Genomic DNA, 19,339 nt, shown 5'->3' on the forward strand with positions numbered 1-19,339 from the left:
TCCCGAGGTCCCTTCCAGCCCTGATGTCTATGAAATCTATGAACTCTGACCCTGCTCCCTTGGAAGCCAGTGGCTGCCCAAAGACTTCACTGAGTCCTACCTTAACTGTGGCCACTGGAGAAAAAGAGCCCATTGCAGCTCTGGACAGCATGATGCAAAGCTCAGCTCAGTGTGCCCCAAAAAGCCGCTCAAGGAATGGGGTGAAACACAATACGGTTATGTTATAATGCCACTTTAAAGATCAGTCGCCTCACCTGGAATATCTGGACACTATCTCAGAGGGCATAGGGTGGAAGGGACTGGGTGAGACATGGCTTTGCAGGGTCAGATGGCATTCACGGTGTTGTTATGGGCAGCAAGAAAAGGTTACCTTGTTGGAGGTGGGAAGAGGGTTGCTGGGAAGGAATGGTGCCTTTCTGAGGTACAGTCCTACAAAACTGTCCCCCTTTCTGTTAAGTTGGTCCTATAAAACCAATAAACACTGTACATGTACCAGAGTGCCATCTACTGGCACATTTCTATATACCAACTTCGTATCCAAGTACAGATGAAGAGCACTCTTGTAACAAAGTTTTAACCCATTATCACTGAAGTATAATGATTTGTTAAGGAGCTGGCAATCGCTCCCATGACCCTTTACATGTCCTCTGACCCTCCACGTTTATTTGCTAACCTTTGCTTATGAAGCTATCCTGTTCCCTTCACTTAAATTCATTTGTAACCATTTCAGGGTTTAAATCCTTTCTTATTTTATGTACGCCCTCAATTTTTAAGTTAAAGTCCAGCAAAAAGCTGCCAAGTTGTGGACCCTGAGTACACTGAAGGCTTTGCACTAAGGTAGCTGAGGTTATATGTTGTTTTAAGTGTCTTGCCCAAAGGTTTCAATGCTGCAGTTATGCTTTTATAAAGAAGTTAATGTACAAAGAAGAGTTGATCCTGGGTTAGCCCTGTTTGCGAGGCAGCAAAACATGATCCAGAAAAATTTTACGCTTGGCCAATAAATGTTTAATTGTTTTGTATTTATTGACTTCCTCTGCATTTCTCTGGGGATGGTTAAAGAGTGTGACAGGAATGAAGTGACCATTCTGCTTTGGTACGCATGGTACGTATATCCCTGACCCACAGAAAATACCTGGATCCTAGCAGGGCTGGCAAGGAGACCTCTTCAGATCGTATAAAATCTCGCACAAGTCTCCTAGTTATGACGAGTGATCTCCCAAGCCCCCAGGTCTGCTCCTAATGAACTCTTCCTGGGTTTGAGTGACAAAGCTATTGGCAGTACAGGCCAAGGTAACTGAATAACCTAATCTAACCAGTAATTTGGAAAAATAAGAGTTGATGGTAGTGGTTTATGGCCAAAGAAAGTACCTGAAAAAAGGTCAGCCTAACACTGAATGTTCTTCACCACTGGAATTCTTCATCATAGCCCAAGCCAGGAAAGGGTCACACATGAAAGGACATGCAATGGATAACTGTCAGAAGAAAAACGCATGAGATTACGGAGGTGTCATGATTATCAGTGCTTCACCGATGATACCTCCTATCAGTGGCCTCTCTGTAGGGCTACGTACAGACTGTCAAAAAGCCTGAGGCTGAATCCCTTCAATCTTTGTAGGTTTGTCTAAGTTGCACAAATTGAACCAATTAAGCAAGTGAACAGAGATTCACTTTTGATTCTGAAAATGCCTGCAATGGTGTGGGCCAGACACTGGGGGGAGCTAGGGCACGCCTCCCTGTGGGGCTGGTTTAATGGACCCAACCAGGTAGCAAAATGCATCGCAGAAGGCTCCACTGGGCAGAACTTGGGCACTTCTGCATATCTCGTGCATCTTTAGGCAGCTTGTATCGCGGTAGTTAGTTTTCTAGAAGACATGAAACCGGTGGAAGAACATGTAGGGTGGAGAGGTGGAGGAGACAAAAGTTCAGGTGGTGGTCGTTACAACAGTCTTTCTGCATGAGGGGCCTTGCTTAAGCTGCACTCAGGAGGTGGTGTAATCTTTAATTTCTGCTAAATCTAAGGTCTTTTAATAGCTCAACCTGAAGGAGAAGAGAGAGCGTCTGAACCACATGCCAGTGTGTTCTTACTTGGTTGCAGATGGCACACTCCTATTTTTTCCTGAGAGAGAGTGTCAGTGAAACTAAACTGCTGCATCTCCAGAAGCTGCTGCTCCTCTGAAGGACTGTGCAGTGGAAAAATACTTGAGAAGCAGTGTCAGCAATAGTGAACTGAGGGCAATAAGCAAACTTTACCATTAGCCTCTCTTCAGGTATCCCAGTCCCCTCCGGGGCTGCTTTGAAGCAGTAATCTAAATCTGATCTGTTGTGGGCTAGTTATTACAAGAACAGTAGTTGCCTACTCTCTCTGCAAACTACTGGTATTACTGCATTCAGATAGGTATTTAGAGAGAGATTTCCAGTAATGCTTTATCTCAGATTCTGTTTCAGTCCTAGCTTCCCAGTCTCAGCAGAACCATAGCCATATCTGTTTACAGGAAAGTCTCAATAACAGCGGATCTCCAGCCTGTATAAGTAACATGAATGTTATTCTAAAATAGTGATTATTTAGCAGGCCAATATTCACATCTTGATGAGCAAATATAATTCTTAATGAATTAAATGAATTTAAATGAAACTGAAGCGCTAATTCATACATCATGCAGCCCTCTAAAGTTTATCCCTTTGTCAGATTTTCAGTGAACTTCACAGAAACATCTTTGTGTATCCATTCATATAATAGCACCTCTTGTGGAATTACAGTACTTCTGAAAGAGAGTCTTTTATTAAACAGAGCTAGCAGATTTTCCACGCAGTTCGAGTGCAAGCATGGCCTCTCATGTACACCAGGAATTCCAGCCTATCGGGAATGTTACACTGCACCCAGAGAAATCAAGGGGTTCAGTAACATATTGGAAGTAAAGATACTTTAACATTTTGTAAACTCAAAATCTGTTGTCCTAGAGGCAAATCAAAGAGGGCAACTGCTCTGCACTATTCAGTTGCCACATGCAGTTTTTGCAAAGTAGTGAGCATTTGCTCCATTTAACATTGGGCTTCCTTAGGGTTGCATGAAAAAATGGAGGGAGGCATTGTTCTTGAAGTTCCTTTTATGGCTGATTTGAAAAATGGGAGGATTTTTCAGTTTCAATGAAAATTCAAGTACTACAACATACCTTCCCCCCCTCCCCCCCCGCCAAAACATTTTAGTTTTCAGACATTAATTTTCTTATGGAAAAAAACCCCAAAAGCAATCCTCAGGCACCACTTTCCACTGAGTCACAAACCAAGTTTTCTGTCCAAAAATGGTTTGGATGGAAAATTTCTGCTCAGCCATATTCATTGGGAACATGTGCATAGTTTAAACCATAAACAATACATATAGTTCGTTCCATAAACTACTCCACCATGAAAGGCTCTTTGGGTGCAGGGGAATCCCCTGGAAGATTCCCTTTCTCCCTTCTGCACCTAAGATATTGTATGCCACTTGGCTGTTAACAATGGCCGCTGCTAGCAGAACTAACTTCAAGAGTTTTAATCGAGAACAAAGAGCCACTTTTCATTATCTTTAGATTTCTTTTGTCCAGAGTCAGTCAAAACTATGAGACAAACACTAGATAATGCAGACACTTATACTGTTACACTTAGAGCTTCTAGGTACACCTGCTTTCATCTGACCTACCAAAGCAAAATCCTACTTCAGTCGTTCCTAGCTTTTTCTTTACTGCAATAAAACTTCCTAGGTATTAACGGGCTATGGAAGAGCAGTTTCGATGTTTCCATTTCCTCAGTCCTACCGAATCTAGATTTTAAACGGGGACCCTAGCTTAAAAACCCTTACTCAAGGAACTGATCGTTTGCTGGCTTAAGCCATAATTCTGTAACCCCTTCCCCCTCATCTGATGCATGTGCTTTACACCTTAATTTTTTATATTCTGCAGGCCAAGGTTTTAAGTGGTGTAGATCAGCTGAAGTCAGGGGAGCTACTCCAATTTACATCAGATTAGATATTGACCCCTGGGCAGTCTCACTAATTCTTTAAGAACAGGTTCTGAAAATTTTTTTTTTTTGAATACTAGATTTATCCCTTACCTGGAATTTAATAATTCGTTACAAAAAAATCTATTAGAAGTACCAAAATAGCCCACCCCCTTCACAGGTAATTATCATCAGTTATCATTATTACAGTCACATAGTTTCCCTTTGATACTTCTTTTGTAAGGGACTTTCAGAATAGAAGGTCAGTTAACCTGGAATAAACGTGTGATGGTTTAGTAACTTTCCTCTCCTGCCCCTCCAAAGGGAAGCAGTGTATTCTTGTGCTCTGGTTGTACTGTGCCTTTAAGGTTTGCAAGAATGATGTCACAGTGGGCTTTGGAGGCACTTGGAGACAGACAGTGGGAGAGTTTAGAGTCCGGGTCGATTTTCAGTTTTAGGACTGCTGAAACTTGCAACCGAAACAAACTGTTACTACAAGCACTTGGGATCCCGTGGTCTTGGATATCATCTCAGAGCCACAGAGGCACGTTCCTGCTGTCCTCAGTAGCTCAGGCAGCAGCAATTGAATGTGTGCTGCAAACTTGCAGGAAAAGATTTGACTAGGAGTTGTTTGAAACCATGGGCAATTTCCAATTAGAAGATTTTGTAGCTGGTTGGGTAGGAGGTAAGTAACATTTGGGGCATGTGTTGAAACAGTGGGGACTGAAGGATATGCAAAGTGGTGAGGGCATGGGACAATTTAAACAAATCGCGTAGACTCGAGGCTGTATAATGCTGATGGACGTAATCCGTTCATGTGCATTTAGTAATGATTGTGTTTGTCTGCATACATAGCTTATGCCATTTGTGCAAAAGGGGTATCTTAAATGCAAGCAGCAACAGCAGCACCACATTATTACATCTGTTTCTTCAGAGACAACTGATTATGTAGCTAGACACATGAGTTCCTGGTGTTGTGTATATCGCACATTCCTGAATCAATGTCATGATGTAGAGACTGAATGTCTCCAGTTGGGTAATATGTAAAATGCTACTCTACCCCAACATGTATTGCTAGCCTGTTGGCTATTGAGTTGAGAACCATGGGCAGGCAACTTCAGATATAAACAGCTGGGAACTTTCATCAGCCAATCAAATGGCTACATTAATCCACACCCTTTTATCAAAGGCAATATGTGCTTCTGACTGGAGGATTTTGATAGAGGAACAAAATATTTGTCAGGGAGCGGTTTTAGCAGGTTAGAATTATTGATCAGGCTGTTTGCAGAAAATATCGATTCCGTCTTCCCCTAAAGTCGACTCCAAGTCCAGAAGAAAATGCAGGAAGAAGGTCTTGTGAAGAAGATGATGATGATAATTATATGTCTTACATTTATCGAGTTTCATTCAGCTTCCGAAAGTATCCCAAAGTGCTTAACAAACTATAGAAAAAAAGGCATTGCTAAATGTAGCCACTTCTAGGATGGAAGGCATCAGGCACGTGGACATGACAACTAGCTAGAGAAAAAAATTTGGCCAGCGATAGAAGTGCCCCCTGCCATTCCAGAAAAGTGCTTCTGTCCCAGTTTGGGATACCCATACCAAGCCCACAAGACTTGTATTGAAACTCCCAGGGAGGTCTGAGTTGGCTGGTTCTAGTGCATATAGCTGAGACCAGGTTAGTGCCCTGATCCATTGTGGAGAAACTGGAATCCTTGGCAAACTGGCATGATTGTTGACTGCCACTCCTGAGTAAAGTTGTGATGCTCTGATTATCAAAAGAGATGCCTATGCTCATGCTAGTGGCATGGGAGGAGGCAGAAATTCTCAGACTCAAACCCTGGTAAAGCTGCAATAAGTTTTATGCAGGGAACTGGATCAGGATTTGAGGGTGCAAAAACCATCTTCCAACTTGCAATCGGAACAACCTCCACAGGTCTCTCATAGATGATCTTCAAGCCCCTGGCCCAGAATACTATTTGCAAGACAGGAACACTTCCTTTCATGCCGAGTGGCTATTCCTTTGCTCTGGTCTCACTGCCGAGACCTCTCTGGGCCATGCTTGGCAGAGCTGATACAAGGAATGAAGTCTTATTGCATCTCTACTCCCTAGCTACTTCACGGTGCACGGTTCTGCTGGTTGCCAGCTACATCAGAACGGCCATGAGTTCAACACCTGCAATGGAGCATGGACTGGACTTCCATTGGATTAATGGTGTCTTTGAGTTACCTCACTCACCTGTGTCTTGTCTAATTACTTCATTGTAATCCCCAGGTGCTGCAAGTGTAATCGTGGGGCATCCTCTGGACACAGTAAAGGTAAAATCAGACCTATACTTTAACAGATTAAGCGTAAAACTCACCTCTTGCAGAGGGGCAGCACAGGGAAAAAGTTTAGTCCATGATGGCAGTTCATCCCAAGTTCACAAGGGAGGTTAGGCACCACTTCATTTATCTTAGATTTCAAGAATAATTTAGCTGTCCGCATAGGAGTGAGGTGGGTAAGTATGTTTTGGAGTCCACCCCTTAGTCACTACTCATTTGTGTTTTTTCTTCTTGTTTCCCAGCTCTGATTTGAAAATGGAGAGACTACTGGAAGACCTTAAAATGGGACTAAGGGATGAAACCTGGTGGGGTTTGAAAGGTGAAAGTTACACAGGGTTCAGTGCACTGACAATGTCTGTCAGTATTTCAAAGGGCAAAAGAAGGTTTATATTTGCCTTTGCTAAAAGGATGTTTTTTAAACTGTTTTTCTGAAGTCCTGCAAGGGCAGAGTACAAAAAATACATGTGAAGAGGTGCAATTCCTGTTATTTCCCTGGCCAAAACTCTAATATTCTCTGCAGCATTGGGACTGCCAGGTAGGTTGTTAGGCAGCCTGCTCTAACAAATGGGTCATGAAACTTGAGTATGAGCAAGGCGGCATGCTTGGAACATGACTCTTAAGAAATGCTAGTGCTTTATACTAGTCCACTGGAGGCCAACCTTTTGAGCAGGTGTGCCACAAAGTAGCCTCACACTCTCTCCAAGTGCCTTGGATCCCCTTCTCGTTTCTGATCTGCTGTACTGTTTTCTGCTCCTCTCTTGCTGTGCTGCTTGTCCTGTCCCAGGTCTGCCCTGTGCCATGCATGGAAGCTGTCTGTGCCACAGGCTGGTCATCCCTGCTGTAGTTGGTGAAGATAGAAAGAGAAACATACTGTTCCCATGTTTCTAAAAGTCATGCCCCTAGTATATTCTGCCCACCTACTGTTGTTGTGGGTCCAAAGGATCGTGGTGTCCAACCTGTGATTTGCAGATCATACTGGGCCTCCTTTCTCACTCCTGGTTCAAAGCTGATGATACAGGGTGCATGGTAGTTTAGAAGAACCATCCAGAACAGAAGGATTTTTGAGGGTCGACAGTGATCTGGAGGATAGTCATTTTTGATAGATAATAGAGCTCCTCATTCAGTGCAAAAGGAATAGGACTGGATCTTAAATCCCAGGATTCAAACCCTGCATCTGGCCCCTGCTTGGTGGTCATTATGTTTAGAGTGCAGGGCCTCAAAAGCTTGTAGAAGCTTGGATTTGCAGTGTAAGAGGTCAGGCTACACAAGTTCTGACCCTCTTGCATCAAATGTTCCCATGGTGGCTGTGTCTACAGGTGCACAGAAGCCTTGTAGAAGGGCAAGGGGGAGTTGTGGCAAGAGCATGGATTAGAGGATGCCAGAGAGAGACGGCCATTTTTATAGTCCAAGAAGCATCAGAGTCTGGGAGGCATGCTGGCTCTGGAGGGTGTCTCATGGGACAGCATGAACCAGGCTGGCCAATGCTAGGCCTTCTTGACAAGCTCTTCTGATTCATGTGAGAAGTAAGATCGTGACCACTCCTTTTTAAGTAAAGCTAACAGTGACCTCAGCACTTTGGTAGAGGGATTGTGGAAGTGTCCAGCCCCTATGGATAGGCAGAAGCAGGTTAGGAGTGCTCACAGCAATATATGGCTTTGTTTCCCTACCTCTACGTTTAAAGCCACTTTAGTGGGTGGGTTATCAAATTGCCATTGAAAGTCCCATCCTTGGACATTTTAAACCCCCAGCTAACAGCCCACATACTTTTGCTCCGGAGGACAGGTCACATTTGTTGGCCGTTGGCTGAAGGACATTGTTACCTGGGGTTCTTTGACAGCAAGGGAGTGTGGTGCTTATTACCAACACCTTTTTTTCCCCTTCATGGCTGCAGTAGGAATCAGCATTCGGGACTTGGAGCAGAGTACAGGTTTTGTGTGCATGCCAGGTTGTCTACCGACAAATACCTCACCCTTGCACTCTAAGGAGTTTGTACCTTTAAATCTGCAAGGGATGGCACTGCTGCCATTGCTGTGGGTGTTGGTGGGAACACTGGCGTTCCAGTTTGCACAGGAACTGCCAAGAAACAAGTAGCACATCTTTCAAGGAGCATAAAGACAAGGGTCAAGCTGGCACCTCTATTACATCGGCTTTGGGCTGTTGCTTGGGAATACCAAGCAAGCAGCTTTGTTACCTTTTCCAAATGGGGTTGGAGGGGGAGAGACTCTAACCAGTAGCAAGCTTGGAAGCAGGCATCTGTGCAGTGTTTGCCCATGAGCGTGATGTCCAGTGGAATAAGGAACAAAGCTTTTTCCTCTAAATGGGGAGGTAAGAAGCACTGCTGAATGTGAATTAAATTGCCAACACAGCAGTTCTGCTTTCACCCAAGCAAACAAACCTTTTTGTCTATCAGTTCCTTTCCCTTCCCTATCACCTAACATCCCAGCAAGATCTTTCCCTTGTAAGTCCATAACCATAAGCAAGACTGTCAAGGCCCCTTTCACTCTAGACCTTGACTTCACCCTTTCACTGTCAGGACTTTCTCTGTGCCATTTGTAGGCACCGTTGCTATTCTCAGTTTTTGCCTGTAAACCCAAGCCTTGGCTGTTCTCCAGGACAAAAGCCAATTCTGTGCATGAAAGGAGTCTCTGGGAACAAGCTAGATAGCTGCTCCTACCATCACATAAGGGAAGGATTATCCCCTTTCAGCCCCTTTGCTTTCTTTATGCATAAACAACAGCTTCACATTCTTCTGTGTTCAGGCTTGTACATGTTGGGAGGAGGAGTTTACATGAATTATCTCCTTAGGACTGGAGAAACTGTCTAAATTTAGATTTGCAGGTCCCTACAAGCAATAAAAAGGATCATTTTTTCAGAAAAAGACCCCTGGTAATTTGCTGTGGTATTTCCTCTCACTCGTGTTCAAGCACTGCTGACTTTTTATGCTCAGCTCTTTTTCCATGACACTAGGTGAGTCCTCACTTTTAGCCTGCTCTCCATCCCAAGACGCCACTGTATTATGCTTTTTCAAAAACACGACTTCAGGATAATTCTGGATTCCACTAAGGCTTGTCTCAGGCCAAAGTTTAGCCTCTGTGGCTGCTGCTTTGGGGAGGCTCGCTCCGTCGGGGGACCATTTTTTATAGGTGGGAAGCCTGAGGCAGCAAGAGGTGGAGTGACTTTACCTAGCTGGCCAGGGGCAGAACTTGGTGCCAAACCCAGACTTTCCACTCCCACTCTAGTGCACTGACCCCCACTGCTGACTGTGAATCACTGAATGCTGCATTCACATGCAAGAGCAACCACAATCCTGCTGCTTATGAGTGGGAGAGGAAAGGTTTAATTAACCAGGCTGCTTCTTATGAGAGGGTTTATAAATAACCACGAAGAGTATGAAGAAAGTCCAGTAATGCGAGTGCTAAATTCCACACGTACACTGGGTTTTGGCAGCCGTGGGGATCATTAGATTTGTGTATAAATAACCCAGAAGGGTACAGTAACACTAGTAGTACATTCCACATGTGCCGTGTAGGGGCAGTTGTGTGGAACTAGTAAGTTGAATTCTTGTTTCTCCTGTAGCCCAAGCCACTCCTCACACTCTCACCATGCAGACAACATGCCTCCCCAGGGACATAAGATTCTTGGCATTCATATGTCGTAAGAAAATTATGTATTGCTCTAAAAGTGCCTAAAAATACTTCTACTTTTTAAGTATAACAATCCTCAAGTGTGGCTCAGCGTGTATGGGGGCAGGGTTGCGATCTTTATGCCAGCTTTGCACATCCAGACCTGAGAACTGGTTAGAGCAGTCTGACTGTAAGAAGATGCACTGCTAAACATTTTTATCCCTCCTTGTTTCCCGGAATCTCATTGCTGTTCTGGAGGTTTACAGTTCTGCTTCTCCATCAGATGTCTTGTACTGCTGAGTGTCTGCTGTTGAGTAACACGGAGTTCCTGTAAGAAAGGCAGATGCAGTGTTAAAATGCCGAGTGATGCAGGGAACAGAGAAACTCAAGACATGCCACCATTGACCACGGTTTACCATATGCTGAAATCCCTTTTGCACCATAATTTAAAATGTAACTTGAAGGAGTGAGTTCCAGAAAAGAATCATTCCGTGTGTTCAGGACCAGATTCTCTACTAGGGCTAGTCTATTGACTTCAGCAGCAGAGGAATTAGTCCTGAACTTTAGTGAATGATAAAACAGTTTGGTTAAAGATCATTCACGGGGATGAGCAACTGACACATCAGTTAGTTTCTGCTAACAAATGGTATTAACTTTTAACCTTGTGGAACCTGGTTATCATGTAAAAGAAAAGAAAGCAAACCCAAGAAGAAGGGATGCATTTTGGTCAGTGAAAGGATTCAAAGTGAATGTAAACTCATTGCATATTCACATCTTTCACCCTTATCTCATTTTCTGTATGCAGATACCTAATGGCACCGTGTGAGAATTTGCATGCACAAATCAGACATGCAGTTAGACATGCACACAGACACGCACACCCCCCCCACAACTAAAACTGTGTTCCTGACATTCTGAAAACCAGATCTACCATAAGCTGTATCTAACCAACAGGCATCTGCTCGTTATCTCAAGTGTTTAAAAGAGCTCAGACATAGTTCAGTCTTTGATTATGATTTTTTCATTCTAGCTTATTTCCTGATCTCCTCCTCTTTTGCAGAGAGTTAAGTGTTATAGAGTCCTATACATCTAGGCATCAACACTTGACACGCTGCTCAACTGTAGGCAAACCTCACCTGCAACATTTGAGACTAGTTTCCTGTAACTTTCTGGCTGAAGTTCAGCAGGGGGAGATTCCTGCAGGAACTTGTATATTGTTTTCAAAATGTAATCTCTTCTACATGTCTGCCTCATGCCTGCTTAGTATACTCCCCCAATGCAACTCCCTTTCCCTGTTAAATAGCCTTCATAACTACATTGTGGGTGCATCTACACAAGACGCTACTGTGCAGTGGTTACTGCCCAGTTATTTAGTACTTGTATAGTCCTCCAGCATCCCAGGGTGCTTTCCTCCCAAAATTTCCTTCCTGCAGCTGAGCAGGGAACAGAACACAGCCTGCTCTGGGTGTGTTATACTTGATTTGGTATAATCAAGTAACCCGAGTTACAGTGCAAGTGTGCTGGTGAATGACTTCTAAGTGACACTACTGTGCAGTTGCCTAATAATACTGCACATTAGCGCATTGGCACTGGTGCTGTGACATGCTACTGTGCAATATTATTCAGCTACTGCACATTTAGAATCTCATGTAGACATGCCCAAGGTATTCTAAAAATGAAGGCTCATGCCTCTTCAGTGAGGATTTAGAGCAAGGGAAATAAGATGGACTCTTGGAGCAATGGGCTATACTGCTCTGTAGGTAGGTTTCTGAGCAATCGGGTATAAAGAGAGTAGGAGCTGGTTATGGTGGCTGAGGCTGCAAGCAGACATTCAAATAATCTAGGTTTGTTCTCCTGGTAGAAAAGCTTACCCAAAGATGTCTGAATAGACATTTGAATGCTGAGCCCCTGAAGAGCACAAAGCTTGCAATGCTGACTCTGTGTAGCCAGGGGGCCCTGTACACACATCTCAATGTGCTCTAAAGACTCCCTCAATCTGTCTGGAGACAAATGGCAGCAGCGCACAGGGCAGTCTTGATTGGCTAACTCAGGTTGCCTGCATCTTTCTGCAGCATAATTGTGAAAATTGTGAAGGTGGTGTGTTTTGTTCCCTGCTCAGCTGTGGGAGGGAAGTGTGGAAGGAAAGCACCCTGGGATGCTGGAGCACTATGCTGGGCTTCTCTTGGATGAGAATATATGCAGGCGTTCACTCTCCCAAAAAAAAACTCTTCTAGGAGTAATTTAACTCCGGCTGTTCCTAAGTTTGTTTTTCTCCTCGAGTGGCCATTTTCACTCTGAGAGAAAAATCCTGAACACTTCTACACTCGTGGTTTCTCCTGGGAGAGCAGCAACTCTCCCAGGAGAAACCAAGTGTCTATATGTGGTATTATTGAGTAACTTTTATACTGATCTGGAGAAAATGCATGTGTATTATCCTGCCATACACTTGGTGCCATGGGTGTTCTGATAAGAGGACATGAGATTGAGAAACTTCAGTGATAAGGAAGGGGATTACATATAAGGAAAAGGATAGTAAGCTGCAAAGTGTATTATGCAGAGAGGCCCAAGACAAGGTCGAAGTTCCATCTATGATTAATGGATGGATGGAAATAATTCATGTTCGCTCAGGCTATTATTCAGTGCAACCACAAAGTGAAAGGGAAAATGGAACAACTCTTAGATGATTTACTATTAGATGATAAAGCAGCCTGAATTTCCCCTGAAGCAAGCCTCTAAGCTAAGAATATTTTCAGGGATTTTTTTTTTTTTTAAATTAAAAGCATGTTAATTAACATCTATGGGTGTGTGCACATGTATATGAAAAGTGAAAACTCACCTAAACAATACAGGGCTTGTCATGGTACATGCCATTTGCCACTTTTTTATGACTGCCGTATTTTTGGAAAGCATATAAAAATTTATGCCCAGAAAGAAATCTTCTTTATTCCAGATGACATGAAAAACACATTTTTTTTTTCATTAGACGCAAGATATTTCTGGGGTTTGGAACGATTGTTTTGGCTCCCTCTGTTTGCACACCAAGACTATAATGCTAGGTGAATTTCAAGGGTCACAGAAGGTACCCAGCACAGTAAAACTGTCATCGTTCTGCTCTGTGAGGATGGGATGGGTAGGCAAGGCATGTATCAAGGACTCTTGGGCTCTGCATCACATCCATGACTAATGAAGTTTGCTTGAAGATGGGCCAGACTGTGGCATCTGGACTAAGTAGCCACAATTCCATGGCTAGGGGCTGTGCATTTTGTTCTCCAGATCAAGCATGAAGGCTGAAGTACAATGCTCATCAGAACTAAAAATACTATCCTATGTGTGCGAACTCCAGAAGCCTTCCTCTCATTATAGTCTGTCGCATAATACTGTTTTCTTGGATTTAAGGTGAATGGCCAAATTTTACCTGCATTAAACGTATGGCTTTCTTAAATTTTAAAAGAGAATGTGTGCTAAGTGAATGAACCATGCACAACACTCTCCAAAGTATGATAATTAGTAGATTTAGAGAAATCAATGCCAGAAGAGAGTACTAGGGCCATCTAGTCTGACCTTCCATATAACCCAGGCCATGAACTTTTGACACAGAGCTTGTTGATTTAAAGCTACACCTTCTGGTGGAGCTAGGATACATCTTTTAAAAAGATAGCCAACATTACTTTAAAGACTTCAAATGACAGAAAACTCACCGCACTCCTATTTAAAAGGTAGTTTATGCCCTCCATTGCAGATGCTCATCTTTTGCATACTATGTATGTTAATGAATCTGTGGAGGGTTAGGACATTTCATCTTTTATAATTTGACACTAACTGGCCAATCAGGGGTTCCAGATGTAGCAAAGAACTCCAGACAGCTGAGGGTCTATTTAGATGGGCCTTTGGCAACATACAGGTTGTGCCTCTTGATATGTTCATTTCAACGTTGTGGCCCTGTTTGTTCTAGGAATGGGAAAACAATTCACTGTCAAATCAAAGTATACCTAGTGTGCATAGTCTGAAAGGAACTGGAGATCTGTTACTTCAGTTACATTTCATATATGCATTTTGCAGACCCGGTTACAAGCTGGACAAGGCTATGGGAATACACTCAACTGTGTCTTCACTGTGTACAGAAATGAAACTGTAAGTACCTTATTTTGTCTTGAGCAGGAAACAGGAGAAAATGGAGAAGGGATTAGAAGTCATGTGCAAAAATCATGTAGCTGACAGAATCGCGTGCAAAGCCCTGATTATAAGAAATGGGGACCACAGGCATCTGTGGCTTTTTCCTGTGTCCCCGCTAACCTTGAGCAGCGAGGTGCAGACTTATTTCCAGAAGCGAGAATTTTGGCCCAGTCAGTGTTTGGCTTATACAGTATGCTAGCCATGCTGACCTGATAATATACCCCCATCTGCTTCAGCGTAAAGCAAAGTCAGCATGTCGCTTGTCATAAACGTCTGTTCTCAAGCATTGGCTCAGCCTCCCTGGTCTGCCATGTTCAAGTCGGCAGTACCTCTTCGTAAGATCTCTATAGGTACACTTCTCTGCTGGAGTCATTTCACTGGTTTCAGCTGAGTAATGCCAGGAGAGAATTTGGCTCCTAAAATACACTTTTTATAGGCATCCACAGTTTTTAAAATATTCCCCTTTTTCTGCATAATGCTTGAAAACACTAGAAGCATTATCTCGCTGTCCCAAAATCATTTTCGTTTTTCCTTTAACTGTAACGTGTAAGTGCTTAGCTCCAAGAAACATCTGCTATTCAGATTTTTGGCCTCATGTCCAAACAGGGCTTGCTGGAACAAATCTTCTTGGCTTTATTTTTACTGATTTATTTTTTGAGAGGATGGTAAAGAATTGTTGGGAACTTTTAGCTGAAGCATTACATGTCATATCTCATTTAGCCCTGGGAGAGGATCAAAGAGCATGTTAGGTTAAAACAATGATAAGAGAAATAATCTGTGATCGATATCTTGCATTGCACAAGCCAATTTATAAGTCCTGAGGGAAAGAACAGAAATGCAGATTTGCAAACTCAAGCAAAACAGGGGCTGTGGAATTTTAAGGTTTTACTAGAAAAATGTGACCCAAATAAGAAAAGCAGTCAGACGGATGAGTCTCTTTTTAACTCTTGCTTTATCCTACTGTTAGGTCGCTGGGTTTTTTAAAGGAATGTCTTTCCCATTGGCCAGCATTGCTGTCTACAGCTCTGTGGTATTTGGTGTCTTCAGCAATACTCAGAGATTTATTTGCCAGCATCGCTATGGAGATTCCAACCATGCCTCAGCAGTCTCAGACTTGGTTGTTGCTAGCATGGTAGCAGGATTTGTCTCAGTAGGAATTGGCTGTCCTGTGGACCTGGTAAAAATAAGGCTACAGATGCAGACACAGCCATTTATTCAAGGTAGGTCGGTAAGGGTTTCTTTTCATACTTTTTTTTCAGTCTTCAGCGTTACTGAGGCTTACTTAATCTGAGATTCAACACCTGATTCATTATTATCTGTGTTCACTGACACTTGGGCTAAGAGGGAGGTAAGCCGCTTTGACAGGTGCAAGGGTCTGATCCAAAGCTCATGGAGTTCACGAGGAGCATTTTTTGGCTTCCATGGCCACGCTCAGAGCCTAGCTGCAGTACTGCTGTGATCGCAGAGTTATTTCACTTCAAAAAACAGAGGCTTACTCCTTACAATGCAATTTTCCAGGCTGGGGTGAAAAAAACTGCTACAGCAGGTATCCTATTCTCACTGTTGGATGCCCTGGGAATCATAGTGCTGATGAATGGTCAAGTACCTTTGGGTCAGTGGTGTTTTAATGTTGCCTCCTAAGGTTTGTGCATTACCGTTGTGCAAAAGTGAAATACATGCCATGCAAAGTCCCTTGTCAACATGTAAGCCTGGTTTTGCAGAAAGCTCCCTTTACACCTTCAAAGTGATCTGTTATGACTAAGAATGAAGCTTTCTAGCTTCAGGATGGCCCAGTCACTGTGCCCTTACGCACGTGCACCTACACGCACCAGCAGTTCAGAAAGGAAATATGAAACAGTCTGTTGGCCAGAGCTGGTGAGCTTTATGTAGAACCTGAGTAGGGCTGGAGACTTGAATGGCCAGCTGGTACTCCAGCCAGTCTCCTGCCAGCTGTGAATAAAACACACTGAGGAATGGTCCCTATCTTGAAAGGTTGTCTAATTTAAGACAAGATGCAAAAGGTGGGTATAATAAACAAGGGATGGAGTCAAGAATAGAAGATGAAGGTTATAGTAGTGAGATGCACACATACACACCCTAGCTGTTTGCACAATTAACCAATGTTAAGATAGTTTCTCTTATCAGATCAGTCAGTTCACCACTTCCTCTGCCACCATCATGATGCAAGTCACAAATATATCCTTTCCTTTGTATTGTCACCAAACAGCCATGATCTGTGGTGCACTGAAACAACAATGTACACATTACAAAAGGATCCCAGACATTTAAACTTTCTTTTTCAGCTTCCGTTGTTAGCTTAGCAATGAAATAAGGCAGGCGTTTCTGGGTGTGGTGCCTGCACCAAAGCTGATTTCCGAGCATGTTTGCAATTCATGTGGCCTCTTTGCAGAGTTTTATGTTGGAGCACTTCTGATATAAGGCCAGCTGTGTTTCACATCTGGATGCACCACTGCGTGGCAGAGTGGACTGTCAGAAGGGTGACTCCATACAGTGTGGTACAGTTCAATTCTGAAGGCACAAATTCTGTGGCCTGTTAAAATTCTGTTAAATTCTGTAGTCTGTTATTGCTGAGGTCCTACAACGGTGCTAGTATGAAATGACAGATAGCTGGGTAGGACAGGATTTGAGGATTCATGATGATTTGGCATATTGCTAAAAAACTTTGACCAGAATCTATTCAGCTCTACACTGCTTCCAGATGGCCTGAGAGACATGGGAAAGGCAGGATTTCTAAGATCTTGGAAGATGGACTGTGCTGCATTGTGTTCGCTAAGGTTATTTTCCCAAACAAAACTGCGATGCAAGCTTGGAGAGCTCAATTATAAGTGTTGTGCAGAGAAAGAAAAGCAACAAATGGGTTAGTTTCAAAACTTAATACTGTATTTAGAGGGTGCCTGATGTTGAAAGGGGAGAAGAAATGTGGGTTTTGTTAGATCAGGGATTTGGACGGACTCCAAAAACATGTAGAAAGCAGGAGCAAAACATTTACTGTACTGTGTGTCCTCAAAAAAGGAACAAAATGCTTCCTAGCGACACACACGTTTCACAGGGGCTGAATAGGTTTAAGAGATGTTTCCAGGAGGGGAAGGGCAGACTTGTTTCTCATGAAAATGAAAGTCACACTATAAGGAGGGTACAGAGAGCTTTGTGCTTCAGCTCTGTGGGCATGAATGGTAGCACAGGGGGTTGGGATATCACCAGAATACCTAAGCTCCATCCTGGCCCCATCAAAAAGCAAGGAATATATCGGAGAGAGAGAATTTGGTTGGTATTTTTTTTTTGTTTTTTTTTTAATTTACTTGTTTCATTAACTCAAGCAGCACAAGTAAAGAACGAGTTTAAAATCAGTGGCTGAGGGAAAAGGGGCAGAGAGTTCCAGATAAATAGGTGAGGGCAAATGTTACTTCCATAAAGAGTTTGCACAGCCGAAACAGGGGGATGGACCGGAGGACTCCTTCCAGCCCTGTGATACAAAGCCAAATTAAAAATTCTCCTCTCTTACAAAAAATGTAGTAATCGGCCCTAAATGCTGGGAAATGTATGGCGTTTTGGAGCAGTGCTTCAGCATGAAGCCAAGCACCCCCACATTCCCAATGGGAGGGATCATGTTCTCCATAGTTCCTCCATATTTAAGAAAAGAGTGCAAGTCAGACAGCCTCTGATGAAGTGAGTTTCAGCCCATGAAACTTGTGCTACATATATCTACTCTGGTTAGTCTATAAGGTGCAAATCCACCCTGCCCCCCTTCAACTCATTATGCTGTCCAAGAGAGCTGATGTGGTGTTGCCAGCTCATGACTTGTTCTTAAAGTCTATGCTTGAGGAGTATGAAAAACTTTGCTGTTTCTTCTATATCTATATCTGATAGATGAAGGAAAAAACTGTTTGGGAATGTAAAAAACTTAGCTTTCGTGTGTGTGTGTGTGTGTGTGTGTGTGTGTGTGTGGTTTTTTAGGTTTCTGTGTGTGTGTGTATAAAAAAGAAAGCTACGTTTTCCACATTCCCAAAGCATAGACTTGAAGAACAATGCCCAATATTATGAGAGTTGGCAAACGCTGTGGATGTGTGAGAGATGTGGTGTGTCTGGAGCAGTGTGGGCAGATCTGCCAAGTTTCAAGGACTAAGCCAGCGTCAATTCTGTAACAGATGAGCCATTAGGGTAGAGACTGTCTTGGTCTTCTGTAACTGTCATATGATAGAGTCCTGGTCTTTGACTCCAATTCTTGGTCATTACCGAAATACTACTGATTACAATACTGCAATGTAGTAACGCTAACAGCAACAATAATAGCATAGAAAACACAAATGCTTTGAAAACTGTGTGTGTGTGTGTAAATACTTCTCTGATTCTGCAGGGGCCTTTTGCTTTCTGTAGCACTTAAAATATTTCTACTATAACTATGAATTCACAACAAAGCTGGAGTCTTAGATCATTGTTTTTATAATAAAAGTGAAGCTATCCTGTACCTGCAAGAGTCAGGAGAGAATATATTGGCAATTCATACAGGTGATGGGTCAGATAGTCTCTCTTCTTCATGCATGCAAAACTTAAGCACAGCCTGATCATTATCCTGTTCAAGCCAACACAGCGCAAATTGTGGTTTTCAGGCATATGTTTGTTTGACAGATTTGATTCGTCATCTTTCAGGATGGTACACACCTGAAATGTTTGCTCAGGGGCATCTGAGGCAAATGACCAATGGTTTACACTGGTGAACTCTGTGCCTTACAGGTCACATGAATTTTTCGTTTGGACTGTGATTTCAGGCACTGGGTTACTTTTAGGCTGAAAAATTATGGCTTGCTGCCTTTGGTAGTTGTTCTGTTCTTTTAACTTTGAAGATCACAACCCTCTTTAAGCAGCATTGTGGTGTTCAAACTGATTTCAGCCAGTTGTGGTTCCAGCCACAAGGAATCCATCCCTATGGCTCAGAACAGATGTGCCCAGACAAGTGAGCCAGATCCTTGGCAGGTGCAAATCAGTGCAGTCCTGCTGTTTTGTCTCACAAAGCTAACCTCTTTAACATTTTCTTTGCTTCCATATTCTTGAGCAGGGACCATGGCATCCCCTCACTGGGATCCCTGATGGACCCAGGGGAGGTGCTGCCAGGCCCAGGTTCAGTGAGGACCTAGTTAGGGAACTTCTGGTGGGTCTAGACATGTTCAAGTCAGCAGGTCCGGACGATCTCCACTCTAGAGTACTGAGGGAATTAGCAGAGGTCATTG

At 43.2% G+C, this 19,339-nt stretch overlaps 1 protein-coding gene across 4 annotated transcripts in view; it reads left to right on the forward strand.

The window, feature by feature from the left end:
• Nucleotides 1–4,370: 4,370 nt before the first annotated feature.
• SLC25A48 (solute carrier family 25 member 48) overlaps nt 4,371–19,339 on the forward strand; it is a 32,901-nt gene continuing 17,932 nt past the window's right edge. Inside the window, exons 1-5 of one of the 4 annotated variants that reach the window (XM_019535116.1) lie at nt 4,371–4,657; nt 6,248–6,291; nt 13,980–14,051; nt 15,061–15,313; nt 16,813–16,935. In XM_019535116.1, the coding sequence (XP_019390661.1) occupies nt 4,612–4,657; nt 6,248–6,291; nt 13,980–14,051; nt 15,061–15,313; nt 16,813–16,935 (538 nt within the window). In that variant the 5' untranslated portion in view covers nt 4,371–4,611. The remainder of the gene's footprint in view (nt 4,658–6,247; nt 6,292–13,979; nt 14,052–15,060; nt 15,314–16,812; nt 16,936–19,339) is intronic. The other 3 variants (XM_019535120.1, XM_019535119.1, XM_019535117.1) reach the window with 3 other exon arrangements.

This window comes from Crocodylus porosus, unplaced genomic scaffold (assembly GCF_001723895.1).
Source record: "Crocodylus porosus isolate Cpor-Errol unplaced genomic scaffold, CroPor_comp1, whole genome shotgun sequence".
Classification (NCBI taxonomy): Eukaryota; Metazoa; Chordata; order Crocodylia; family Crocodylidae; genus Crocodylus; species Crocodylus porosus.